Consider the following 27507-nt stretch of genomic DNA (forward strand, 5'->3'; position numbering starts at 1 on the left):
CCCCGGCGCGGAGCACGCGGGACTCGGGACCCCGAGCGCCCGGAACCGGCCGGGCCGAGGTAGGCGCCGAGGAGATCGGGCGGGCGGCGGGCGGCGAGCGGGGCCGGGAGCGGGCGGGCGGCGGGCGCCGTGCGGGGCGGCCTCGCGCGGGGCTCCGGGCGGCCGGGCTGCTCCCGCGGCCAGCGGGCCGTCTGGGGCTCCGAGCGGAGCGGGGAGCGGGGTCGGGCAGCGGTCCGGCCCGGACACCGCACCGGCCCCGCGCTGCGGCGGCTCGGACCGCCGGGGGCTCGGGTCCGAGGGGCCCGCGGTGCGGAGCGGGAGCCGCACGCGCTCCAGCGCCCCGCGCCGCCCCGGGCCCGGCCGCGGGTCTTCGGTGGGGGGATTGGCGGGGAGGAAGGGGATGGAGAGTGGAAAGAGATCGAAGTTAGAAATTGTCCTTCTGTGGTGGACAGTTAAATACTAAGGAATCCTCTCCCTCCCTCCCTCCCTCCCTCCCTCTCTCCCTCCCTCCCTCCCTCTCTCTCTCCCTCCCTCCCTCTCTTCCTCTCTCTCTCCCTCTCCCCCCACCTCTCGTTAATGAAGGTCATACCTTGATATAACTTCTGGGAAAAGTTCTGTCGATGGCAGTTTTACTAAAGAAACGTCAAATCTTGGCTACGTTTTTGTCCTGAGCTACTAGGAAAAGCCTAATTCAAATGTTTAGATCGATGATGGGTTTATTGACAGATGTTTCTGTACGGGCAGACTGTGATGGTTCTGGCGATGTTTTATGGAGCTTGGATAACAGACTCTGCTACTGCTCACAGGGAAAGTTCTAGAAATGGAATAATCAGAAAATCCAAGGTGACAGCCCATCGTCCCTGGAAGCACCAGTGTCACATCAGCCTGTCAAGATGTGGCTGAGAACACATTAATAACAATAATAATATTAACTCCTGCGGGGCAATGGTGGTTTGAGTCTCTAATCCTAGCTACTCAGGAGGCTGATAACTGAGGATCACCCTTCAAGGCCAGCCCAGGCAGGAAAGTCTCTGAGACTCTTTCCCTAATGGACCACCAGAAAGTAAAGGTGGTGTAGCTCAAGTGGTAGAGTGCTAGCCAAAGCTAAGGGAAGGGCCTCTGGCATGAGTTCAAGCTCCACTACTAGCAATTAAGACAATAATAGCAGTAGTAGTGGCCATGGTAGTGGTGGTGGTGGTGATGGTGATTGTGGTCTTGGTCTTGGTACTGCCCTCCCTTGGAGAAGTTCCTTCAGAGCCCCCTCCGCATTCACATCCACATGCTTGTTTTGGTTATACTTGAGCTTCCCAGATTCCAGCCAGAGGAAGGAAGTTTCTGTTTGGACATTATGATGCCATGTTGTCCCCTGGATTGGTGGGTCTGGAGTTAGAGGCTCTAGGACTTACATGTTGAATCCTCCCTCCCCTCTCCCCCAACACACACACACACACACACACACACACACACACACACACACACACACACACACACACACACACACACACACACACACACACACACACACACACACACACACACACACACACACACACTAGCAAGCCACTGCTTTGAGCTGAATGAGAATGGCCTGACTAGCAATCTCCGGAAACCTGCCATGTGAATTTAGAATATGGCAGAGCCCTCCCAGGCTTCTGATGTGTGATTTGTAGTCTGGGTTTTGGCATGTTCAGGAATGGTGCAATGCAAGCTATTAGGCATCATCTTGCAGGATGGAGGGGGTAGGGGTGGGGCAGCAAGCCCAACCTAAAACTCAGCTCTTTAGTGAAACAGCTCAGAGGTAAAGGAGTTTACATTCATCCCAGAGAGAAATGGTGACTAGGCTGTTTCATTTGTTTGGACAGTCTTTGCTCTGGTATACTCTTGTTCCAAGAGACTACTTGTATATCACTTTCTTCCAGTAATTCTTTCTGAATGAAATACAAGGGATGAATGCAAGAAGGATAATGTCTGGCATCAAATCAGTGTGGAAAAATAATAGCAAATTGTGTGTGTGCACATGTGTGTGGGGGGGGAGGAGTACTGGGCTTAAATTCAGGGCTCTGCCCTCTTAGCTCTTCAATTCAAGGTTGGCATTCTACTCATGAATCACTACTCTACTTTCTGCTTTCTGCTGGTTAACTGGAGATGAGTCTCTCAAATTTGTCTGCCTCGGGTGGTTTCTAGCATTGATCCTTTACTCTCAGCCTCCTGAGTGGCTGGGGTTTCTGTCCTGAGTCACCAATGTTTGGCTTCTGTCCTGACTTAGAGAGCTATTCGTCTTTCCAGTTTGTTTTCTCACTGGACCAGTGAAACAGGCATTCCGGAGAGACTGCCTGACTAGTTCATCTGTCTTGTACAAATATTTACACTCCCACAGCCCATTTCCACAGCGCTCACCCCAAATCCGCAGCCTCAAGGTGTCTCCCAGGCAGGGATTACTGTCCAAGTGCAGTGCTACTTCCAATACCTAAAAGGAAAACAAAGTGCTGTCAAGGAAAATGTCCTGTTGCCAGAGAGAAAAGATGATGTTTATGAAATTGTCAGCTGTCCAGGCCTTCTAGGTTAATGCTTTTAATAAGTTCAAATGTGAAGGAATAGTATAATGACTCTGAATTTTGGCATCAAAAGCTCTGGAACTGGTCCATGTCTGTGAATGATCTGGGTAACTGTGTTTGCCATTGAACATAACAACATTGCTGGGTGCCAGTGGCTACACCTGTAATCCTAGCTCCTCAAGAGGCTAAGATCTGAAAATCCTGGTTCAAAGCTGTCCTAGACAGGAAAGTCCATGAGATGTGTGGCTCAGGTGGTAAAAAGCTAAAGTACAGCAGCACCCAGGCCCTGAGTTCAAGCTCTAGGACTAACACACACACACACACACACACACACACACACAGCATTTTGGCGTGCATATATATATATATAATTTGGATTTTTGTATTTTGTAGCATGAGAGTGTTGGGCAAAGTGAATGTATGTGTTTCCTGTCAACTTAGAGTAAAAAAACCAGTGAAAATTAGTGACCTGATGTCCATAAAAAGAAAGCACAGATGTGCCTGTGGCCTGCAGGACATCTTCATTCCCCGCTCAGCCACTGTTCAGGTGACCTTCGGTAAGCTGCTTTTCTCACTTTGGTTTTTTCTCACTTACTTGTTTTTCCTTTTTAAAATTTTGTTGCTGTTATTGTTGTTTGTTTTTCTGCTTCGCATATGTGTGCATGCATACCTGTGTGTGTGTGTGCACGCCAAGTACTGGTACTTGAACTCAGGGCCTGGGCATTATCCCTTAGCTGGTGCTCTACTATTTGAGCCACACCTCTACTTCTGAATTTTTGGTGGTTAATAGGCGATAAGAGTCTCACACACTTTCTTGCCCAGACTGGCTTCATAACATGATCTTCAGATCTCAGCCTCCTGAGTGGCTAGGATGACAGGCATGAGCCACTCGTACCCAGCCATTCTGGTTGAGTTGGTTGTAAAGCCCCTGGATAATCAATAATGTCTGTTTCATTCATGAGGAACCCAGACAACATTTTTTTATGTAGGTGTGTGTGTATGTATGTATGTGATTTAATTCTCTGAGAATATTTTTTATCCCTGTTTTCCTGATTAAAAAAAAAATTAGCTGGGTGCCAGTGGCTCAGACCTCTAATCCTAGCTACTCAGAAGGCTGAGATGTGAAGGTCTCAGTTCAAAGCCAGCCCAGGCAGGAAAGTCTGTGAGACTCTTACCTCAAATGAACCAGCAGAAGACTAGAAGTAGAACTGTGGCTCTAGGTGGTAGAGTGCTAGCCTTGCACAAAAGAGCTCAGGGACAACTCAGGACAGCCCAGGCCCTGAGTTCAAGCCCCATGACCAACCAAAAACAAAATAAAAAAGAATGACCACAAAAGTGACTTGACTTACTCAGAGTTAATTGAGGATATCTATTTTAGAGTTTACATTCTTCAGTCCTAGGTTGTACCTACTGTTTGCTGGGTTTTTTAGTTTATTGTTATTTTAGAGGTGATAAACAGTGGGGTTACTTCTACATATATCAGGTAGTAAGTACATTTCCTTTCGCACAATGTCATCCGTTCCCTCATTTTCTCCCATCTCCACCAATGAGCTGCATACCTCGCTTTCATCAGTCCAGTGCATTCCACTGCTGCATTTTTAACCCCTTTTCCTTGGACTCTGTGCCCCCCCCTTACAGATATGGATGTGCATACACCCTATATAAGGTAAAGAATACAGAGTCATCAGAAAAATAAAAAACAAATTAAGAAAAAAGACCTTTATTTCTGTATCTTTGGAGTTTGTTTCAGTGTGTATATTATTTTATCTACACATGAAGGAGCACTTGGGCTTTGCACCTTTGTGATTCTCTCCTAAGACTATCCTCTTTTTGTCTCCCTGTGTGTGAGTATCTAGAATCCTGTGTAATTTGTCCTATCCCAGTGCGCTTTAGATCTAACTTCCGCATATCAGGGAGAGCATTGCGCCGTCTGTCTCTCTGATCTTGGCTTACCTCACTTAACATGATTTGTTCTCGTTCCATCCGTTTCCTTGCAATGACATTATTTTATTCTTTCTAATGGTTATGTAAAATTCCATTGGGTGTAGGTATCACATTTTTTGGATCCACTCCTCTATTGTGGGGCATCTGGGCTATTTCCATATCTTAGCTAGTGTGAATAGTACAGCAAGGAACATTAATGTGCAGGCATCCTTATCATATCCTGGCTCATGATGCTCAGGTAGATGCCTAGGAGTGGTATGGCTGGGTCGTGGGGAAGGTCTATGTTTAGTTTTTTGAGGAACCTCCAGACTGCTTTCTAGAGTTTACATTCCCACGAGCCGTGTGGGGCTCCTTTTGCCCACATCCTGGCCAGCACTTGTTAAAATTCAAAATGTTAACCAATCTAACTGGGATGTGATATCTCAGAGTTACTTTGGTTTGCATTTCCTTTATGGCCAGGGATGATGAGCATTTCCTCATGTGTTTCTTTGACATTCTTACCTCTTCTTCTGAGAACTTTCTTCTTAGCTACCTTGACCATTTAGTAATTTGTATATTAAGTTTGGGAGGAGTTAGTTTCTTGAACTTCTTGTCTATATTGGATATTAAGCCTGTGCCTTATATATTGCTGGTAAAATCTTTTCCCAATTGGTTGGTTGTCTTTCTAGTTAAGTAACTATGTCCTTAGCAGAAACTTTTTATTTTAATGTCCTACTTGTTGAGTTTCTCTCCTATCTGTTGTGCCCCTGGGACGCTGTTCAGGAAGTTCTAATGACTCTCCTACTCACTCTTGAAGTAGTTTCAGAGTTTCAGGTCTGACTGTGAGATCTTTGATCCACTTTGAATTGATGTTGGTGCATGGTGACAGACAGGGATCCACTTTTAGTTTTCTTCATATGGCTGCCCAGTTTTCCCAACACCAGTTGTTGAAGAGGCTATGTTTTTTTCCACTGTATGTCTTTGGCTCCTTTGTTGAATATCAGATGACTGTATTTTATTTCTGTGTCTTCTAATCTATTACATTAGCTTTGTGGTCTATTTTTGTGCCAATACCAAGCTGTTTTTGTTATTATGGCTCTGTAGTAGAGCTTGAAATCTAGCATTGTGATACCACCCACATTGCTTTTTATTGCCTAGAATTGTTTTGGCTATTCTAGGTCTTTTGTTGTTCCATGTGAATTTTTGGGTTTTGTTTTTTTTTTGTTGTTGGTCGTGGGCCTTGAACTCTGAGCCTGGGCACTGTCTCTCAGCACTTCAGCTCAAGGCTACTGCTCTACCACTTGAGCCACAGCACCACTTCGGTTTTTCTGGTGGTTTATTGGAGATGAGAGTCTCATGGACTTTGCTACCTGGGCTGGCTTTTAACCATGTTCATCAAATCTCAGCCCCCTGAGTTGCTAGGATTACAGGCATGAGACACTGGCGCCTGACTAGATTGTTTTTTCTATTTTGGGATTGCATTGAATTTGTATATCATTTTTGGCAGTATGGCCATTTTCTCAATAAACATTCCATCTATCCATGAACATGGAAAGTATTAACATTTCCTGATGTTCTCTTTGATTTCTTTAGATTTTTATAGGTTTCGCTATAGAGATCTTTTAGATCTTTGGTTAGGATAATTCCTAGGTTGTTGGGTTTGGGGGATTTTTTTGAGGCTGTTGCAAATGGGGTTGTTTTTATGATTTCCCTTTCTGCTTGTTCATTGTTGGCCTACAGAAAGGCTACTGGTTTCTGTGGATTAATTTTGTATTCCACTTCTTTGCTGAAGTGGTTTATTAGTTCTAGGAGTTTGGGAGTACAATTTTTTTGGGTCCTTATATAAGATCATGACATCTGCAAGTTTAATTTCTTCTTTCCCTATGTGAATCTCCTTTATGTCCTTTTCTTGCCTTATTGTTCTGGCTAAGAATTCCAGAACTATATTGAAGAGAAGAGGTTATAGCTATTGTGTGTGATAACTCAAAGGTGAAAACCTTTGATAATCAATATTCAATTTTTTAAGTCAGTGTTAGGCAACAATGTAATCCTAGTTCTGTAATCCTAGCTACTCAGGAGGCTAAGATCTGAGGATTAAGATCTGAAGCCAGCTCAGTCAGCAAAGTCTGTGAACTCTTATCTCCAATTAACCAGCAAAAAGCTAAGAGTGGAGGCATTGCTCAAGCAGTAGGACACAAGCCTTGAGCAAAACAAGTCAAGTAAGAGCATGAAGCCCTGAGTTCGAGTTTCAGGACTAGTACAAACTAAAAAGCATTTTCTTTTAACTGTCATGACCATTTCTGCTTTGCAGAGCTTGAATTAAATGAGAGAATCCACACTGGGGACCCAAGGAGAGGCCTCTCTGTCTATATGGTCACAATTGCATCTGTGAGTTCCTGGAAGTTCTCTGTCCCTGAGACTCAGTTTCCACATTTATAGACTAGGAAACTGTGACCTTCCTTAAGGACGGGAAATCCAAGCAAAGCCTGTAAAAGAACCCAGCACACAATAGTGTTTCACACACCTGTCTTTACAGTCAAGTCCCTCCTACAGGCTACTCAGCTACCTCACTCTACCTTAGAAAAGTTCCTCTGTGTTCCTCAACACAGGTATATGGCTGGACACTCCAAGGTTCCCTTCCAGGGCCCACCCCACCCCCCACAACGCCCCCCAGCTAAGACACTTTAAGCCCCCTAGGGACTTATTCCAAGGGAACAATGTCACCAAAGGGGGGGAGCACTTCCGGTGGAATTCCTACCCCCCTCAAATTCCCAGCCTCCCTTTTCAATTCAGAGCTGCTGAAAGGTTGTGGCAGGTGCTACACAGATGTTCTCCACCCCGCCCCCCACACCCAGCCAGTGTTATTAGGGGTTAGTCTCAGACCCCTTCCTTGGGGGACTGCTCAGTTGCTGACCCGAGTCTCTTTTGGTTCATGCATCTTTCTGGCCCTCTTACACCTAGCTGTCAAGATGTGTGTGTGTGTGTGTGTGTGTGTGTGTGTGTGTGTGTGTGTGTGTGTGCACGCGCGCACGTGCGTGTGTGCATGTGCACGTGCGTGCATGCATGTGTATGTGTGCTCGTCCTGGGGCTTGAACTTGGGGCTTAGCATGCTATCTCTGCTTTTTCACCCAAGATGGATGTCTTACCATTTGAGCCACATCTCAACTTCCATCTTTTCGTTGATTAATTGGAGGAAAGAGTCTCACGGACACTCCTGCCTAGGTTAGTGTCCAACCAGGATCCTTAGATCTCAGCAAGGATAGCAAGGATTATAGGTGTGAATAACAGGTACCTGCCTAGTAGTTTCCAAATGTCTTCTCTTTTATTCTTGAGCTATAATAAATTATATAGATTTATGGAAAAAACGAAGTTTTTAACTGCTCACCTGGCAAAGACAAGCCCCAGACAGAGGAATAAAAAGAAAAGGCATTTTCTCACTTAGTCTAGAGTCTCACAAACTTACCTGTATAGACCCCGGGACCCTGGGAAATGGCCTTAAGATGCACTGTTTGCTTTCTGTGTATTTCACCCTGCCCTGAGGAGAGTATTGTGTCCTCTCTGAAAGGTCCAGTACCTTGTACACGAAGCCCATTAGAATTCCAAGCACTCAGAAATAATGTTGCCCTCCTCTCCTGGGGATGGTGAGGAGGAAAGGACCTTTATTCATCCAGGAGATGGGAGCAGGGCCAGAAAACACGGGGATTGCATTGCCACCCCTTGCAGTCCAGGCTGTGCTGGATATGAGAGATGGAAAAGTAATTTTCATGCTCAGGTGACTGTGATGAGTTCAAAGAGGTGGCCAGCACGCTGACACCTGTTTGTCATCCACAGGTTGATAGTCCACAACTGGCTGGATACTATAAGACCTTAATCATTGTACTCAGCTCTCTTTGGTTCTATAGACTTATTGGCTCAAACAGAATTTCCTTGAATCTAGAACACTCTAAATGGATGGCATGCATTTGCCACTCTGGCTTCACCTGCCCAGAGCAGACATTGCTAATCAATTGTAATGTGAAATGGATATGTGGTCACTCCAATAGAGGGGAAAATTGAGTGTTGTTCTACCCTACCCTCTCCCTGAGCTGGGGTGTCTATAAAAGTTGCTATAATGAAGCCAACCTGAGTCCAGGCCCTCAAGCCAAGCAGGGATCTCCAGGTCCCAGTAACTATATTATTAACTTCATTCTGAGATTGTCAGGATGAGGAACATGGCCATCTTTAACAACTGTGGTGCAAAATAAGAACATTGCTGGGAGTTCATACATCATGCTTCGTGAGGTCTATGTGCCTAAATTACTTTTCTGTGTGCGCTCATGTGGGGCTTGAACTCAGGGCTGGGGTGCTGTCTTGGTCCTCTCTATGTGAGTCACAACTCCACTCTGAATTTTTGTGGGTTCAGTGGAGACAAGAATCAAATGGACTTTCCATCCTAAGCTGCCTTCAAATTATGATGCCCAGAGCTCAGCCTCCGGGTAGCTCCTGATCTACTCGTTCGATGATCTCTCTGATTTCACCTCTTAGGAAGATGACAGATTTCCTTTGGTTAAGCTGTAAGTTGTTGGTGCACACGAGTTATACAGTTGGAATCCACCCTGCATTTGCCATGCCCCAGTCCATCGGCTAGCTGTGTATTTTTACACAACCCTGGGCATGTTTTCCCATCTGTTTATAACTTAGATCTAACTTCCACCTACAGGAGGAAATGTGTCCCTGGTCTCTCTAAGCTCAACTTACTTCACTTCACATATTGTTTTCCAGGTCCATCCATTTCTCTGCAAATGACATAGAATTATTCTTCCTGACAGGTGAGTGAAATTTCATTATGTGTATCTATGTGTATATAATATGATATGTGTGGTTTTACATATATATGCATTTGTATATATGTCTTGTGGTTTTATATACATATATATATATATTTGTACTTATGTATGTGAAAGGCATCTAGCTATGGTGAATAGTGCAACAATGTACATGGAAATACAAGTGTCTTTACCATGTTCTGACTGAATACTCTGGATAAATGTCCAAGAGTAGTGTCACTGGATCATAGGTTAGCTCTGTGTTTAGTTTTGGGACAGATGAATAGAGACAAGGTGAGCAAAAACAGTCCTAACATTGAATGTGCATATATGAACATAGAGCCAAGTAACTTGAGGGCAGGGTAAGTTGGAAGAGATGGAGGAGGAGGACTGAAGGGGTAATGCCGATCAAAATGTGTTAATCTCATCTGGTGTGTTGAATTGAAACCCCTTGGTACAACTACTTATAAATAATATTAGAAAAGAATTTCAGGGGGGCTGGGAAGGTGGCTCAGTGGTAGAGCACTTGCCTTGCATGCTCGAGACCCTGGGTTCGATTCCTCAGCACCACATAAGCAAAAAGAAAAAAGCCGGAAGTGGCGCTGTGGCTCAAGTGGTAGAGCGCTAGCCTTGAGCTGAAGAGCTGAGGGACAGCGCCCAGGCCCAGAGTTCAGGCCCCACAACCAGACCCCCCCCCAAAAAAAAAGAATTTCAGGGAAAGGAAAAGAAAATGAAAGAAGAAAGAAAAAGAGAGGGAAAAAAGGAAGGAAGGAAAGCAGGAAGGAAGGAAGGCAGAAAGAAAAGAACAAGAGAGAAAGAAAATAAATGGAAGCAAGCAAATGGGTGTGATGGCTCACATCTATAGTCCTAGCTACTCAGAAGGCTGAGATCTGTGAATCGCAGTTCGAAGCCGGCCTGGGTGCATGGTAGGGCTTGAACTCAAGACCTGGCCACTGCCCCTGAGTTCTTCCACTCAAGGCTAGCACTCTACCACTTGAGCCACAGCTCCACTTCCAGGTTTCTGGTGGTTATTGGAGATAAGAGTCTCATGGACTTTCCTGCAATCCTTAAATCTCAGCTTCTTGAGTAGCTAAGATGACAGATGTGAGCCACCAGCATCCAGCTATATAAGACTCCTATCTCCTGTTAACCACCAGAAAGCCAGAAGTGGAACTGTGATTCAAGTGGTAGTGCTAGCCTTGAGCAAAAAAAGCTCAAGGAGGGGCTGGGAAGGTGGCTCAGTGGTAGAGTGCTTGCCTTGCATGCATGAGGCCCTGGGTTCGATTCCTCAGCACCACATAAGCAAAAAAAGAAAAAAGCTGGAAGTGGCGCTATGGATCAAGTGGTAGAGCACTTGCCTTGAGCTGAAGAGATGAGGGACAGCGCCCAGGCCCAGAGTTCAGGCCCCACAACCGGACCCCCCCCCCCCAAAAAAGCTCAAAGACAGCATACAGGCCCTGAGTTCAAAATCGTAGGACTGGCGCACACACACAATATGGAGATTCAAAGGTGACTGATCATGAACACCTTCCTGGCATGGATCTGGCTGTGTGCATTTTTAACAAACTGTCTAAAGTTTATGAATCACTAGCTAAGCACTAGTGGCACAGGCCTCGTAATTCCAGCTAGTCAAGAGGCCAAGATCTGAGAATTGTATTTCAAAGTCTGCCTGGGCAGGAAAATCTCTTAAGAATCTTGTATTCAGTTGACTTCCCAAAAGCCAGAAAGTAGAGGTGTGGCTCAAGTGGTAGAGCACCAACCTTGAGCAAAAAAGTTAAGAGAGTGTGAAGCCCTGAGTTCAAACTCCAGTGCCAACACGCGCGCACGCACACGCGCACACACACACACACACACAATCCAACAACAAAAAGAACCTGGATAGCTCTGATTTCTGGACTTTTGCTGTGCATGAGCAATGCTTACAAAAGACATCATAGCTGGACCTTCTGGAATTCTGTTTGTCCTTCTGTGATTGTAGACACAAGATTGGGGACATTAGCCCGAGGCAGGTCTGACGTCTATTGTGTCATGATGTCTGTAGAAATCAGAAAACTAGGATGTCCTTGCGGGAGCCCCGCAGGAGCTGCTGCAGTGGTTCTGAGAGGGGAAGCCAGGACGCTGCCCATCTGTCCAGACAGGATGTGAGGGTTAAGCAATCCAAACTTGACTATGTTGCCTCTGTGATTCTCAAACTTTAAAGTTTGAGTCTGTGATTCTTAATACCACTTAATAGTCTTAATATCTTAATATCTCTTAACATCTCTTAACATCTCACTCTTAATATCTTAGTATCTTGATATCAATCTCTTAATATCTCTGTCTGTCTGTCTGTCTCCGTCTCTGTGCTCTTGCTTAACTTCTCCCTCAAAGCTCTGCCATTACAGGCAGCTCAAAATCCTTCAGGTTTCCGTAGAATGACAGGAAGGCCCTCTGTCCATCTGCCTGTGGGTGTTTTCATTATCATGATTACTATTGTTGTTATTGTTACTTTCATCTTTATGTAAAGTGAACTTTGGAATTAGACCATTTGCCTCTGAAGGACAAACATATTAATGGCTTATGAGCTGAGATCCTATGGATTCAGAAAATAACTGTTTGCCATTTGTATTTGTTGGTTTGCTTTCTGGGTTTGGTGCAGGGAGATTGACCCTACAATCTGAGGCACATGCTCTACTATGAGAATATCCCAGCCTCTCTTTTCCTCTTATACATTTCTCCCCCCAGGGGAAAAATCTTCTCTGTTAGGTGCCAGTGGCTCATGCCTGCAATCCTAGCTACTCAGGAGGCTGAGATCTGAGGATCACAGTTCAAGGCCAGCCCAGGCAGGAAAGTCCATGAGACTTATTTCCAATGAACTAGCAAAAAGCCAGAAATGGAGCTATGGTTCAAGGAGTAGAGTACCAGCCTTGAGCAAAAAAAGCTCTGGGACAGCACCGAGGTGCTGAGTTGAAGCCCCAGTACAGGAATACACACAATTTTTTTTCTAATTGAGCAAGTTATAAATATATTGTTAATAACTATAAAAATATACCATTAATATGCTGAAAAAATGTAGCAGAAAGAAGCAGCTATCTGCCACATCACTTATTGTAGCTCTTCCTCTAGGTTTCCCCTTGTGTACACAGCAAGTAGATTTATTACACAATTTATTACACAATTTGGACCAAGTGCATTTAACTTAAAATGAATTGCCAACCATCATTGTGGAGTTCCCTCAGGTGTGTGGTTCCCTGGGCTGACACTTAGGAACTCTGTCAACATCAGAGCAACATAGGGACCCTTGAACCAGGACCTCGTGCCAGACTTTGCTGACAGTGCCAAGTGACACTGGTCCTGCCGGCAACTGCCTTTGGCACAGCCTCCTTCCTGAGGCAACAAAGACAATCAGCAGTTGATGTCTTGTGTGTATGGGTGAGTGTGTGTGTGTGCACGTGCGCGCATGCATGCGCAGAGGTATGTCTATATCTGTATCTATCTATATCTATCTATGTGTATGTCTCTCTCTATATCTTTATATACCTTTATATTTGTGGGTCAGTGCTGAGCCTTGAACTGATAGCCTCACACTCTGGTGTTTGCCCCAAGGCTGGTGCTGTACCACTTGAGTCACAGCTCTATTTCTGTCTTTTTGCTGGCTAGTTGGAGGTAAGAGTCTCATAGACTTTCCTCTCTGGGTTGCCTTTGAACTTTAGTTCTCCAGATCAGCCTTCTAAGTGGCTGGATGATGGTGGGGGCCATAATGTAGAAAGCATTCTTATCTTGCAAAGGGGCTGAGTTGGTCATAGGCTGTGATTTGCCCACCCAGCTGAACCCCATCCAGGAGCAGTTTGAACCCCCAGAGGGGTCCAGCCCCCACTTCCATAGGCATCCAAGTGATCTCCTCATCATGGCAGGAAATGACCCACTAAGTCCGACCCTTCAGGGGTTCTGAGCGCTCCTAGAGAAAGCTGAGGCTGAACGGCAGTGGTCTGTGGATGAGTGCCCCTGACCTCTTGGCAAGCGTCTGGTCCTTACCACCCCATGGCTGGTTCCTGTGGTACCTATTTTTCAGAGGTAAGCTGAGGTTTGAAGGAGCTAAGCAATGTGCTCCAAGGGATTCTCAGTTTTCAAGGGGCAGAGCCACATGAAGCCTGTTGTGGACAGGCAGGGGACAGGAAGGGGACAAGGACATGACAGGAAAGGACAAGGAAGGGGCAGAAGGGACAGGAAGGGTCTCTACAACCGAACTCCACTAGAGCAGAGCAGGGACTCCCCCAGCCCACCCCTCACTGCCCTGAAGAGGGAAGAAGTTGCATTGAAAACGGAAACTGGGACTCGATTTCCCCTGCAGCCTCCTGGCTCCCAGTGCCCCACCCAGGCGCAGCTGCCCTGTCAATCAAGTCTACAAGTAGGTTATGCAGATGAGTGGATGTGGGACAGGTGCCCCGAGACTGAGCCTGGGAGGCCTGGAGCCAGGGCCCCGGCCTGGCCTGGCATAGAAGCCGCCTGTCTTGTCTCCCCTGTACACCTCCCCCGGGAGTCTCCTCCTGCCCAACTCCCCTAGGCTTTCTGGGGCTCCCTACCAGGGTGACCCAGATGACACCCCACATGGAGGAGCACAGGAGACCTGAGCCTTGTTCTCCTTTGGCGCTGCCAGGCTGCAAGGGTTTCTGCCTGTCTAGCCAAACCAGCTCTATATGCCCTCGCAGGGGACTGCAAGGGACAGAGAGATCTTGCAATCTGCCCACAGCTACAGCCTCCAAAAGACACAGCCCCAGCTCAAACCCTGGAGACTCACCGTGGCCTGCTGCTGTCTGTACCACAGTGGTGCCGGTTCTTTGACAACGTCCACAGTAGCCAGGCACTGGTGGCTCACACCTGTCATCCCAGATATTCAGGAGGCTGAGATCTGAGGATCGTGGTTCAAAGCCAGCCCAGACAAGAAAGTCCATGAGACACTTATCTCCAATTAAGCACCAAAAAGCTGGAAGTAGCACTGTGGCTCAGGTGGTAGAACACTAGCCTTGAACCAAAAAAGCTCAGAGACAGCACCCAAGCCCTGAGTTTAAGCCCCAGGTTTGGCACAAAAAAGAAGCGTACCTAGCCTGAGCAGTGGGGTGAAGGGGAGATTTTTGGCACAGGTGACCAGAATGTTCCAGCGTGGGCTCTGGTTTTCACTGGTTCATGTTGTGTGTGGCATGGCCTCCTCCTGCTGCCCCCTACACCTCTACTCTGACTCCAGAAGCCCCATTTCCCTCCCCCCAGCTGTCCCCTCCCCCACTGCCCCCTCCTCCCCCAGCCCCCTGCACGAGGACAAAGCATGCTCTGGGTTTCCATGTGTCACCAAAATGTCTCAGGTCTCAAAGGAGATGTTCCAAACAACTCCTTCCCAGCATCTGTCTTTCCTCTGGAGGGTCATAACCCCTTCCAGGAAAGATGGCGGGCTGTCTTTGTTTTTGGATTTCATTGAGGAGTGGGGAGGGAGAGAGAGAAAGAGAGAGGGAGAGAGAATGAAAGGGTGCACTGGGGCTTGAATTCAGGGACTGAGCACTGTTCCATAGCTTTTATTCACTAAAAGCTGGCACTCTACCACTTGATCCGTATCTCCACTTTGGCCTTTTGCTGGTTAATTGGAGATAAGAGTCTTTCACAGACTTTTCTACCCAAGCTCTCGTCAAACTGTGATCCTCAGATCTCGGCCTCTGAAGTAGCTAGGGTGACAGGTGTGAGCCCAGCAGTGCCCGGCTCTGCTTGCCTGTGAGGCCTGTGCACGGGAGGAATGAGATAAGGCAGGTGAATTACACCAGAGCCAGCCACAAGGTGCCTCGCTTTCCCCGGGCTGCTGCGCGGGGCTGGGGAATGTGGTTTGCATAGATTGCTGAGTGTTCGTATCAGCAGGGTCTGAGCCAGAGGAGTGCAGATCCTGGCCCTCCCATGCAGGCCACAGCCCACAGAGCTTCCCATGGGGCAGGGAGGAATGAGAATGACCCTTGGAGACTTCATCAGAGGGCTGTGGACAGGAGCATCTTTCACCCCCAGCTGAGGTGTGACACCTTCAGTGGGAGGCGTGGAAGTGCAATTCACACCAAAGCTGGCGTTCTGCTCAGTGTTCACTCCAAGCGCTGGCCGGCACTTCAGATGCCCAGTCTACTTCGTTCCTCTGAAAGATTTACTAGGATATCATTATCCCCATTTGTGTGTGTGTGTGTGTGTGTGTGTGTGTGTGTGTGTGTGAGTACTGGGGCTTGAAATCAGGGCCTGGGTGCTGTCCCTGAGCTTCTGTGCTCAAGGTTGGCACGCTACCACTTGCACCACACCTCCACTTCTGGCTTTTTGCTGGTTCATTGAAGGGAAGAGTCTCACAGATGTTACTGCCCAGGCTGGCTTTGAACCCTGATCCACAGATCTCAGCCTCCTGAGTATCTTAGATGAAAGGTGTCAGCCACTAATGCATTGCAGCTCTGGTGCCTAGACACCACTGGAAAGGCGAAGTGGAAGGCTGTCTGGCACCCAATGCCAGTGCAGGCAGGAGGGGCAGTGTGGAGGGCTTCTGGGAAGGTTCAGGGTCCAGAGCTGTCACAGTGTCTCCAGACCAATCATTGATGTCACCCAACTCAGTCATATGGTTTGGAGAAGAAAGACTGATTCCATTAAAAAAAATATGTAGGGGCTGGGAAGGTGGCTCAGTGGTAGAGCGCTTGCCTTTGCATGCATGAGGCCCTGGGTTCGATTCCTCAGCACCACATAAGCAAAAAGAAAAAAGCTGGAAGTGGCGTTATGGCTCAAGTGGTAGTGCGCTAGCCTTGAGCTGAAGAGCTGAAGAACAGTGCCTACGCCCAGAGTTCAGGCCCCATGACCGGAAAAAATATATATATATATTCAGCCAAGCATTGTGGCTCACAACATTTGTCACCCTGGCTACAATTCTGTAATCCTTTGATCCTAGCTGCTCAGCAGGCTGAGATCTGAGACTTGTGATTTGAAGCCAGTTGGGACAGAAAAGTCCAGGAGACTCATCTCCAATTATCCACCAAAAAGCCAAATGTGTGGCTGTGGTTCAAGTGGTAGAGCACTAGCCTTGAGCAAAGAAAAGTTAAAAAAAAAAAAAGCTAAGGGGCAGCACCCAGGCTCTGAGTTCAAGCCCCAGGACACACACACACACACACACACACACACACACAGCGCTGAGGGCATGGCTCAAAAGGTAGAGCACTTTCCTGGCATGCTTTAGGCCTGGGTTCAATCCCCAGGACTACTTTTTATTTTATTTTTTTTAAGTAAAGAAAAAAAAAAGTAAAGAAATCTTTAGCCAGGCATGATTTATTCCCACCTGTAGCCTAGCTACTTAGGATGCTGAGATCTAAGGATAATGGGTCAAAGCCAGCAAAGACAGAGAAGACTCTCCAATTAAACAGCAAAAAGCCAGAAGTGGAAGGTGTGACACAAGTGGTAAAGTGCCATCCTTGAGCAAAAAATGTTAAAGGGCATTTTCCAGGCCCTGAGTTCAAGCACCAGTATTGAAGTACACACCACCCACCCATACACACCACCCACCTGCCCCTCCCCACACACAGAGTTAAAATCTCTTTGCCATACTTAGTAACACCAAAAGAAAGTAATTACATGAGATAAAATGGATTAAGATGGCAATTATACTATAATTATAATCTCCATTTCCTAAAAATATCTTTAGCCAATGGTCTGTGCCAAGACGGTTGGACATCTTCAAACACATGAATCTTTATGAGTGATTTCTCTGAGACTCATGAGAAGGGGCTGCAGAGCCAGGGCCTGCACACGGCCCTGCAGACCTCACTGCCCCTCCTCCCTCTACTGGCCTGACCACCCCCCCTTGCAGCCTGCTTTCCTTCCACCCATCCAGCACACCAGGGCCACTGCTGACCCAGGCCCACCCTGTCCCAGAAACCCCACACCACCCAGGGGCCTGGGGCTGGGGTGCCACTGGGAGCTCACGTAACCAGATGAGCAGAGCAGCCTCAATGCGATGTATAAATGACCCCCCCCACACACACACACACAAGTGGAAATGTCAACAGATGTACAAATAAGTCAGGCCCAGATGGCTCGCACCTAAAATTCCAGCTACTAAGGAGATGGAGATCTGAGGATTGTGGTCCAAAGCCAGCCCAGGCAGATAAGTCCAGATGGTATGGCTCAAGAGGTAGAGCACCAGCTTTGAGCAAAAAAAACCACAAAAAACTAAGCAAGAGTGTGAGGCCCTGAGTTCAAGTCCTAGTACCAGCACTCACACACACACACACACACCCCACACATACTACACACACATGAAAAATAACCAAAGGCCCTTCTCACTGTGCACAAGCTTTTGTCTTGCTAGAAGGAAATGATTTTTACAAAAACGTAGTGTGTTGTCTCTTTCTCTTGCCAGGGTGTGTGACCTTGGGTCTGGGTCATTGGGGGTGACATTGTGGGAGCGGGATTAGCATGTCACAGGTAGTGTGGTGACAAGGCCATGGGGCTGGCACCTGCCAGTCAAAAATCTGATGATTCAGCAGAATGATTGCTGTTTCCTCAAGAAGAAATTTTCCCCAGCTCTTCTCATTTCCTTCTTTATTTAGCATAGCACAGAACAATTTGGAGGACTTGGCTCATAAATTTCTCCCGTGGTGTAGAGCCGCATTCACGTCCTTAATGAGCCGCTAGCTGCATGGAGGGACAAGTGGGAACAAGGAACGTTATATAACACAGCAGGGCAAAAATGGCAGAGAGGAGCCGGGTGCTGGCGACTCACACCTGTGGTCCCAGCTCCTCTGGAGGCCGAGATCTCAGGATCCTGGGTCAAAGCTAACCAGAAGGAGTGGGTACCAGTGGCTCATGCCTGTAAGCCTGGCTACTTAGGAGGCTGAGATCTGAGGATTGTGTTTCAAAGCCAGCCTGGGCAGGAAAGTCCACGAGACTCTTATCTCCAATTAACCACCAGAAAACCAGAAGTGGTGCTGTGGCTCAAAGAGGTAGAGTACTAGCCTTGAGCAAAAGAGCTCAGGGCAGCACCCAGGCCTAGAGTTCAAGCCCCACGACCAACAACAACAACAACAAAAAAGAACCAGAGAGGAATCTGAGAGACTCTTATCTCCAATTAACCAGCACAGAGACAGAGGTAAAACCGGCACTGAGACAAAGGTGGAGGTGTGGCTCAAGTGGTAGAGTGCTAGTCTTGAATTTAACAAAAGCTAAGGGATTGAGAGCAGACCCTGAGTTCATGCCCCAGGACCAGCACAAAAAAATACTGGCAGAAAATATGAGCATTGTGGTTCAAAGCCAGCCCAGGCAGATAAGTCCAAGAGACTCCTATCTCCAATTAAGCCAGCAAAATGTCAGGAGTGGCGGTGTGGCTCAAGTGGCAGAACGCCAGCCTTTAGCCAAAAAGCTAAGGGAGAACACAAGGCCCTGAGTTCAAGCCTCAATATCAGCACAAAAATAATAATTATTAATAATAATAGTAATAAGAAGATCAAAGATACAGCACCATAGAAAACAAACACATCTCCATACTCTGTAGAGAGATATAGAAGTGATATGCAGGAATCTCTCTCCTACATTGTAACATCTTGGACAAGTTTTCTCAACAGAAGTGTGTGAATGGGTGTTTGTGGCTGACATTTGAAAGGTTATGAATATTTAAATAATGAGAACAGAAAGTCTTAGCCATGGAGCCCCCCACTCCGCATGGCAGCACTGAGAATGACGTGCACACTGGCTGGCCGAGTGGGATAATGCCGCACTGGAAATGGAATTAATTCTCATCACAAGCTGTCCTATCTACTCACGAAGTCTATAAATGAATCTGCGAATTCAGGGATGTCTATCAAGGTGTCTAGGAAATAGCCAAGACTCATTAATAAATGAATAGAAGCATTCAACACCCAGTACAGAAAAAAAAAATTGAAAAAGAAGAGATCTTCCTTCTGAACCACCGAAAATTCCAGTCACTGTCTGTTCCCCCAGACTGGAGGCTTCTCCCCCTCACCCCAGCTCCCTCAGCCCAGTGTGAGAGGTGAGCTTCAATAATAAGAAAGACCCAGCCATGGGAATGTGGCTTAGTGGTAGAGTGCTTGCCTAATATGCATGAAGCCAGGGGTTCGATTCCTCAGTACCGCATACACAGAAAAAGCTGGAAGTGGTGCTGTGACTCAAGTGGTAGAGTGCTAGTCTTGAGAGAAAAAGTAGCTCAGGGACAGTACCCAGGCCCTGAGTTCAAGCCCCAGGATTGGCAGAAGAAAGAAAAAGAAGAAGGAGGAGGAGGCAGACATCAGCCTAGCTATGCCTTGTTGTCTGAAATAAACATTAAATGGGATTTAAAAAACCTATAAGTAATGCATCTTTTGCATTTTTAGATACACAACTTGATCTTTCATCCCAACAGGAATGTAAGGCAGGCACTGGTGGCTCATGCCTGTCATCCTAGCTCCTCAGGAGGGTAAGATCTGAAGATCAAGGTTTAAGGCTGGCCCTAGCAATAAAACCCATGAACCTTGATCTCCAACTTGTCAGCAGAACAACAGAAGTAAGCCGGGTGCCAGTGGCTCACGCCTGTTATCCTAGCTACCCAGGAGGTTGAGATCTGAGGATTGCAGTTCAAAGCCAGCCTGGGAAGGAAAGTCTGTGAGACTCTTATCTCCAATAAACCACTCAGAAAACCAGAAGTGGCGCTGTGGCTCAAGTGGTAGACCGCTAGCCTTGAGCTGTAGAGCTGAGGGACAGCGCCCAAGCCCAGAGTTCAAGCCCTGCAACCCACACAAAAAAAGTAGAGCTGTGGCTCAAGTGAGAGTACCAGCCTTGAGTGAAAAAGCTAAACAGTAGCATGAGGTCCTAAGTTCAAGCCCCAGTGCCAGCATGAAAAAGAAGAAATACGAGACATATTGCTGTAAGCCCACGTACTTGGGAGGCTGAGACCTGAGGATCATGGTTCAAAGCCAGTTCAGGCAGCAAAGTCTATGAGATTCTTATCTCCACTGACCCACCGAAAAAGCTGAAAGTGGAAGTATGGCACAAGTGTGGAGTGCTAGCTTTGAGTTAAAAAAAAAAATCAAAGGAAGGAAGGAAGAAGGAAGGGAAAGAGGGAGGGAGTGAAGAGAGAAGAGCAGCAGAGAGAGAGAGAAAGAGAGAGAGAGCATGCAATAGACAGGCAGAGAGAAATGAAAATTAAGTCCACAATGATCGAATGGCAGCAGCTAGAACAGCAGGAGTAGAAGCGAAGGACACCCCAGGACTTCTGCGGCGTGAGTGGGATGTGAACAAGCACTTGTGAGGGGAAAGGCAAAATCTAATACAGTTAGAGATAGCCCTGGTGCACAGCGGGAAAATGCCATGCTCAACAGTGCATTCATGCATGCCCCAGGAAAAAGCCCAGCCCAAGGAAACCTACACAAGAATACTCACTCAAGTTTTTTGTGTTCTTTTTTCCCATAAAATTTTGAAATAACATCCAAGTCCAGTCTTTGGTGAAGAAAATCAATCCATCTTGGTGCAACCACTAAATATCGTGCAGGGTGAAAAGGAAGGGACACAGATTCCCATGGGAATCTGTCCTCACACTGAGCAGAGGAAAGCCAGCTTCAGGATGGTGCTCACCCACCTGCATCTAATGTTACAAAACCACAGGTGGGCTGGGAAGGTGGCTCAGCGGTAGAGTGCTTGCCTAGCATGCATGAAGCCCTGGGTTCGATTCCTCAGTACCACATGCACAGAAAAAGCCAGAAGTGGTGCTATGGCTCCAGTGGTAGAGTGCTGTCCTTGAGCAAAAGAAGCTTAGGGACAGTGCCCAGACCCTGAGTTCAAGCCCCGGGACTGGGCAAAAAAACAAAAACAAAAACAGGAAACAGCCAGAGGTCAGTGACTCACACCAGCCCATGGTCCTTGTTCCTCAGGAGCTGAGATCTGAGGATCACAGTTCCCAGGCAGCCCACAGACAGATTCATGAGACTCCAGTGAGCCAGCAAAAAGCTGGAAGTGGAGTTGTGGCTCAAGTGGTAGAGCTCCAGTCTTGAGCAAAAAATCTAAGGAAAAGCATGCGGGACCCTGAGTTCTAACCTCAGTACTGGCACAGTAAATAAATAGATAAATAAAGTTATAAATAAATAAACAGTCCACAGGAACTAACACTCTGTAGTATATGAACAGGTGTATAATAAAAATACAAATACACTTAAAATATTCTAATGTGCATGTATGTGTGTGCACATGTGTGCATGTGTGTACATGTGCATGTGTATAGGTGTATGTGCGGATACTGGTGTTGAACTCAGCTCCTTGCATTCGTGCTTGGTGTTTTTGCTACCACTTGAGCCACACCTTCACTTTCAGCTTTTTGCTGGTTCATTGGAGATAAGTTTCCTAGACTTTCTTGCCCAGCCTGGTTTTGAACCTCAGTCCTCAGATCTCAGCCTCCTGAGTGGCTGGGATTACAGGCGTGAGCACCAGCGCTGGCTCTGGTTGTGTTTTTAATCTCTCTGTGCTCCTATCCCCTGTCTCATTCCTAATACTGTGTATCTGGCTCTTTACCTAGAGTAAACTTTTTCAAACTTTGTTTTCAAACTGCTTCAAAGAAATCACTTTGGAAGTCATTTTTAGTTGTTGGTTTTGTCTTATCAATTAACGTCTGCTTTTGACTTTGCAATGCCTCATCCTTGTGTGGTTTTTTTTTTTTCCTCCTTTGGTCGAGGGTCTGGAACTCTGGGCCTGGGCACTGTCCCTCAGCTCTTCAGCTCAAGGCGAGCGCTCTACCACTTGAGCCACAGCGCCACTTCCAGTTTTCTGGTAGTTAATTGGAGATAAGAGTCTCATGGACTTTCTTGCCCGGGCTGGCTTTGAACCACAATCCTCAAATCTCAGCCTCCTGAGTAGCTAGGATTACAGGCAGCTCCTCATGGCTTTCAAAGTGTTTATATCACTTCTTCAGATGATTTATTTCACTGTGGGTAGTAATTCTTGCTCACTGATGAAAGTCATGATTTTTTTTTTTAATGTGTGTGTGGTTGAGAGCAATCACCACCTCACTCCATAAATTCTTTTTTGTTTGTTTGCTGCTTGCTTCTTTGTGACTGTACTGGGGCTTGAACTCAGGGCCTGGGCACTGTCCCTTAGTCTTTTTTGCTCAAGACTGGTACTCTACCACTGAAACACAGCTCCATCTCCAGCTTTTAATTGGGGATAGAGACTCACAGATTTTCCTGCTTGGGCTGGCTCCAACCACAATTCTCAGATCTCAGCCTCCTGAATAGCTGGGATTACAGGCATGAGCCACTGGCTCCTGGTTGCTAGATACATTTTAATTATATGTTATTTTCATTATAGTGATTTTTTAAATATTCTGTAAGGGTAGTTTAATTTTCTCACAGACTCATTAATGTTATTCAAATCAAGAAGGTTGTTAATTCATTCATTTGTGTGCTGCTTTGTGATTAGAAGCAGGCTAGAAAACTTCCACTCTGCAATTTGTAGGTATTTTTGGTATAAATCTCTTTAATCAGTTTCTGTTCTGTGAACATCTGAAAATAATGTTAATTCTTTTTTTTTTTTTTTTGTCAGTCGTGGGGCTTGAACTCTGGGCCTGGGCGCTGTCCCTCAGCTCTTCAGCTCAAGGCCAGCGCTCTACCACTTGAGCTACAGCGCCACTTCCGGTTTTGTGGTGGTTTATTGGAGATAGGAGTCTCACGGTCTTTCCTGCCCGGGCTGGCTTTGAACCTCGATCCTCAGATCTCAGCCTCCTGAGTAGCTAGGATTACAAGCGTGAGCCACCAGCGCCCGGCAATAATGTTAATTCTTTACAGGCAATGGAAAGTCTACTACAGCATTAATTAGTATTAATCAAATATTTTCTTTTTTTAAAATTGCACCAACACTGGGATTTGAACTCATGGCCTCATGCTCTCCTTCAGTGTCTTTGGTCAAGGCTCTCACTCTACCACTTGAGCCATGGCTTCACTTCTGGTTTTCTGGTATTTCATTGGAGATAAGAGTCTCATGGACTTTCCTGTCTGGGCTGGCTTTGAACTATGATTCCCCAGGGCTCAGCCTCCTAGTAGCTAGGATTACAGACAGAATATTTTCTGTCATTTTTAACAGTGTTTGCTTTAGATGTACAAACACATATCTGAACCTATATTTTTCTACCAATATTTAAAAATATGTATTAATACTTTATAAATAATATTTATTAGCACTTTACAAATAATTTCCTTCTACCATTCTCCTCACCACCACATTTTTATTGAAATCCCATGGAATTCTCACTGTAAAGCCAAACATGGGCTGGGTGCCTTCTATTTGCCATCTTCTGGATCTCAGCCTGCTGAAAAGCTAGGAGTACAGCACCCAGCTTGCTTCATTGGTTTTATTGTTGTCTGCATGCCTTGCCTTCCTTGAACTCTCCCCTTTGATTCATTTCTTAGTGGTAGAAGTAACTCTTTGGGAACATTTTGTTTTTGTTGCTAGTTGTGTGGATATCCTGCATGCCTAGGACAAGTATTCAAAAGTCCTTTAATGTCTGAAAGTGTCTTTGTGTTGTTCTCAGAGCTGGGTTGTTCCAGCAACATTGGACAGTCCACGTACAGTGGCTCACGCCTGTCATGCAAGCTACTCAGGAGGCTGAGATCTGAAGATCAAGGTTTAGGGCCAGGTTGGTCAGGAAACACTGTGACATTCTTATCTACATTAATCAGAAAAGAAAAACAAAACTGAAGTGGAGCTATGGTTCAAGTGACAGAGTACTAGCTTTCTGTGAAAAAGCCGAGCAAGAGTATAAGGTCCCGGCCGGGCACGGCGCCTCACACCTGCAATCCCAGCTACTAGGAGGCTCTGCGGGACTCCTATCTCCAATAAACCACTCTAAAAACCGGAAGTGGCGCTGTGGCTCAAGTGGCAGAGTGCTCGCCTTGAGCTGAAGAGCTGAGGGACACAACTGACAAAAAACAAACAATCAAGTAAAAACAAATAATAAGAAATATAGGGCAAGGAAAGGAGTTTTGTTCATTCTCCATTGGTTGAGATGGGAGACAATGGCAGGGTGAAGATGTACAAGACATAAACATAAAATGACAATGCAAAGGACATTTCATCAACAAGAAGTGTGAACTCACACATCAATATGCAATAATAATTACTGCCTATCTATCTATCTATCTATCTATCTATCTATCTATCTATCTATCTATCTATCATAACAAAGCTGGATGCTGGTGACTCACACCTGCAATCCCAGCTACTCAGGAGGCTGAGATCTAAGGATCACTGTTTAAAGCCAGCCTGGGCAGGAGAGTCTGTGAGATTCTTATCTCCAGTGAACCACCAGAAAACTGGAAGTGGTACTGTGGCTCAAGTGGTAGAGTGCCAGCCTTGAGCAAAAGAGATCAGGAACAGTGCCCAGGCCCTGAGTTTAAGCCCCATGACTAACAACAAAAAAAGTGCATGTGTGTTTGTGTGTGCACGTGTGTGTACACGTGTGCACACACACACACACACACACAGTAACAGCAGTGGGACTGGACTGGAGCAGCACCCTGCCAAGCAGGGTGGCCAGGCAGGGTAGCTGCAGAGGTGGGGAAGGACTTGGGGACCGCAGGAAAAGATCCCTTGAGGCTCTGGTTGAGGATGGAGTGCAATGTTTGTGGTCCCTCTAGGAGCTCAGCTCTGATGTGAGTATCCTCAAAAACTGACCATGAGCCAAAGCCATGGAACACTGAGCACCCAGCACCAAGCAAGGAGCAGCCAGCCTAGGCCTCCTGCCAGTAAAGATGGCGGCAGGGAGCAACTCGTCTTTTCTGTTCAGTTCCGTCCCAGCCACCCTCCAGGCCACAGCTCCATGTGGTGCTGTGCTCAGTGTCACACTGGCCACACTGTCATCTGCTCTAGTGACATCCATTCCCCTCCTCCCAACACTGACCCAGGGCCCGCCTGCCTCCTTCCTTTCTTCCTTCCTTCCTTCCTTCCTTCCTTCCTTCCTTCCTTCCTTCCCCTTTCTTTCTTTCTGTTACAGTCCTGGGGCTTAAACTCAGAGTATGGGTGCTGTTTCTCAGCTTTTCTGCTCAAGGCTAGCACTCTACTACTTGAGTCATAGCACCACTTCTGACTTTTACTGTGATTTAATTGGAGCTAAGAGTCTCAGAAACTTTCCTGTGTGGCCTAGCTTTGAACTGCGATCCTCAGACATCAGCCTTCTGAGTAACTAGATGTGAGTCTAGGTGTGAGTTAGGTATGAGCCACCAGCCCCTGGCTCACTCTTCCTTTTTTCTTTTCCTTCCTTCCTTCCTTCCTTCATTTCTTTTTCTTTCTTTCCTTTCTTTGTGTGCCAGTCCTACACTTGAACTCAGGGCCTGGGTGCTATCCCTGAGCTCTTTTGCTCAAGCTAGTGCTCTACCACCTGAGCCACAGCTCCACTTTAGGCTTTTTTGGTGGTTCATTGAAGATGTTTATTTTCATGGACTTTCCTGACTGACCTAGCTTTGAACTGAGATCCTCAGATCTAAGCCTCTTAGTGGCTAGGTGAATTGTTTTTATTTTATTTCATTTATTACTATATTTTGTGCTGTTTGTGGGGCTTGAACTCAGGGTCTGGGCACTGTCCCTGAGCGTCTTTTGCTCAGTGCTAGAGCTCTACCACTAAGCCACAGCACCACTTGGGTATTTTTGCTGGTTAATTGGAGGTAAGAGTCTCTCATGGACTTTCCTGTCCAGGCTGGCTTCAAACCATGATCCTCAGATCTCAGTCTCCTGAGTAGCTGGTATGACAGGCGTGAGCCACTGGTGTCCAGCTGGTGAATTGCTTTTACTACTCAGAATCCTATGACACAGGTTGGCTGAGAGAAAATCAAGCCCCAGAGAAAGCATGGAATTGCCCTGGGATGCACGGGCAACGCACCTGCATGGACCTGGCTGGCCATGTTCAGTTTCAGTTGCCAAGGCCTAGGATGTACAGCAGAGCGGAGCCGTCTGACTGCAGGAACCACGCTTCCAGCCACACCTGTACCTCTCACACTGTGTCGCTGGGCTCCGCAGAGGCCTGGCACACATACCCCAAGGTCCGGCGCTGATGCTCATGCCTGTCATCCCAGCTATTCAGGAGCCTAAGATAGGAGGATCACAATTCAAAGCCACTGCAGGCAGAAAAGTCCATGAGACTTTTATCTCCACTGAGCCACAAAAAGCCAGACGTGGAGGCGTGGCTCAAGTGGCAGTAGAGCACCAGCCTTCCCTAGAATGAGAATGTGAGGCCCTGAGTCCAAGCCCCAGTACCAGCACACACACACACACACACACACACACACAACCAACACAAAAGGGGGTTGAAGGCATGGTTCACATGGTAGAGCACCCAGCATTCAATCTGCATTACCACAATGGAAAACAGAGATTTGAGTCACCACGAACAGTCATGGCTGTGCTCTTTCTGCCCGGCTCTCTCCCCAGGGGTGGAAAATGGTCCAGGCTGAGCCCACGCCAGAGGAGGAGCCCCCATTTCTGCCCCACCATGGAGGAGCCGAGCCCCGAGCCCGTGTACGTGGACGTGGACAAGGGCCTCACCCTGGCCTGCTTCGTCTTCCTCTGCCTTTTCCTGGTGGTCATGATCATCCGCTGTGCCAAGGTTATCATGGACCCCTACAGCGCCATCCCCACGTCCACCTGGGAGGAGCAGCACCTGGATGACTGAAGCCCCCAGGGGGCCCCAGCCCTGTCCTGGTCCCCCACCTGGCCCCCACCCCAGAGGCCCGCGGGGATCCTACCTCTGGACCATGGGGGTGTACCGAGGCCTGCACGGGTCACAGTGGCCCGGGGACGGGTCCGGGGCTCCTGGGGCTCCAGGCAGGGGGGCTGCTGTGAGGCCCCAGTGGCCTCTCCTCCACCCCCTGTGCACCTCAGGGAAGTGAACCCCGCATGGCCAACTCCCCTTCAAAGAGATCGGGACCTTCAAATGCACAGCAGCACACGGGTGCTGAGACCATGCCCGGAGCCCAGCCCCGGTCCCAGGGCCTGGCCAGGGGGAAGGCCGTGAGGGGCACACAGAGGACTGGGGTGCCTTCCCCCCATAACAACAGCACAAAGGCGCACAGGCTGCTTCCAACTAGTGGTCTGTTTCGTTTTGTTTGGAAGTTAAATTATAGAAGGATATATTTTTCCTGTTACAAATAATATGTGAATGGTAGAAGCATGTACACATAGAAAGATAAAGGAATTGGGGGTGGCCCTGCTGCACCCACACTTTCCTGGAA

At 47.2% G+C, this 27507-nt stretch overlaps 1 protein-coding gene across 2 annotated transcripts; it reads left to right on the top strand.

Moving 5' to 3' along the window:
* Ctxnd1 (cortexin domain containing 1) lies at window positions 1-27507 on the top strand. Of its 2 annotated transcripts, none has more exons than XM_042697759.1 (3): window positions 1-59; window positions 9240-9286; window positions 26708-27507. In XM_042697759.1, the coding sequence occupies exon 3, from the start codon at window positions 26769-26771 to the stop codon at window positions 26946-26948; it is 180 nt and encodes a 59-aa protein (XP_042553693.1). In that variant the 5' UTR covers window positions 1-59; window positions 9240-9286; window positions 26708-26768; the 3' UTR covers window positions 26949-27507. The 2 variants fall into 2 exon arrangements, with proteins under 2 accessions (XP_042553693.1, XP_042553694.1); XM_042697760.1 differs by lacking the exon at window positions 1-59 and adding an exon at window positions 3098-3112.

The sequence above is a fragment of the Dipodomys spectabilis genome, unplaced genomic scaffold (genome assembly GCF_019054845.1).
Source record: "Dipodomys spectabilis isolate Male_0828 unplaced genomic scaffold, ASM1905484v1 ptg000228l, whole genome shotgun sequence".
Lineage (NCBI taxonomy): Eukaryota > Metazoa > Chordata > Mammalia > Rodentia > Heteromyidae > Dipodomys > Dipodomys spectabilis.

Excerpts from the sequence above, each read along its gene's own strand:
- Ctxnd1 (XM_042697759.1), top strand. The coding sequence starts at position 26,769 with ATGGAGGAGCCGAGCCCCGAGCCCGTGTACGTGGACGTGGACAAGGGC.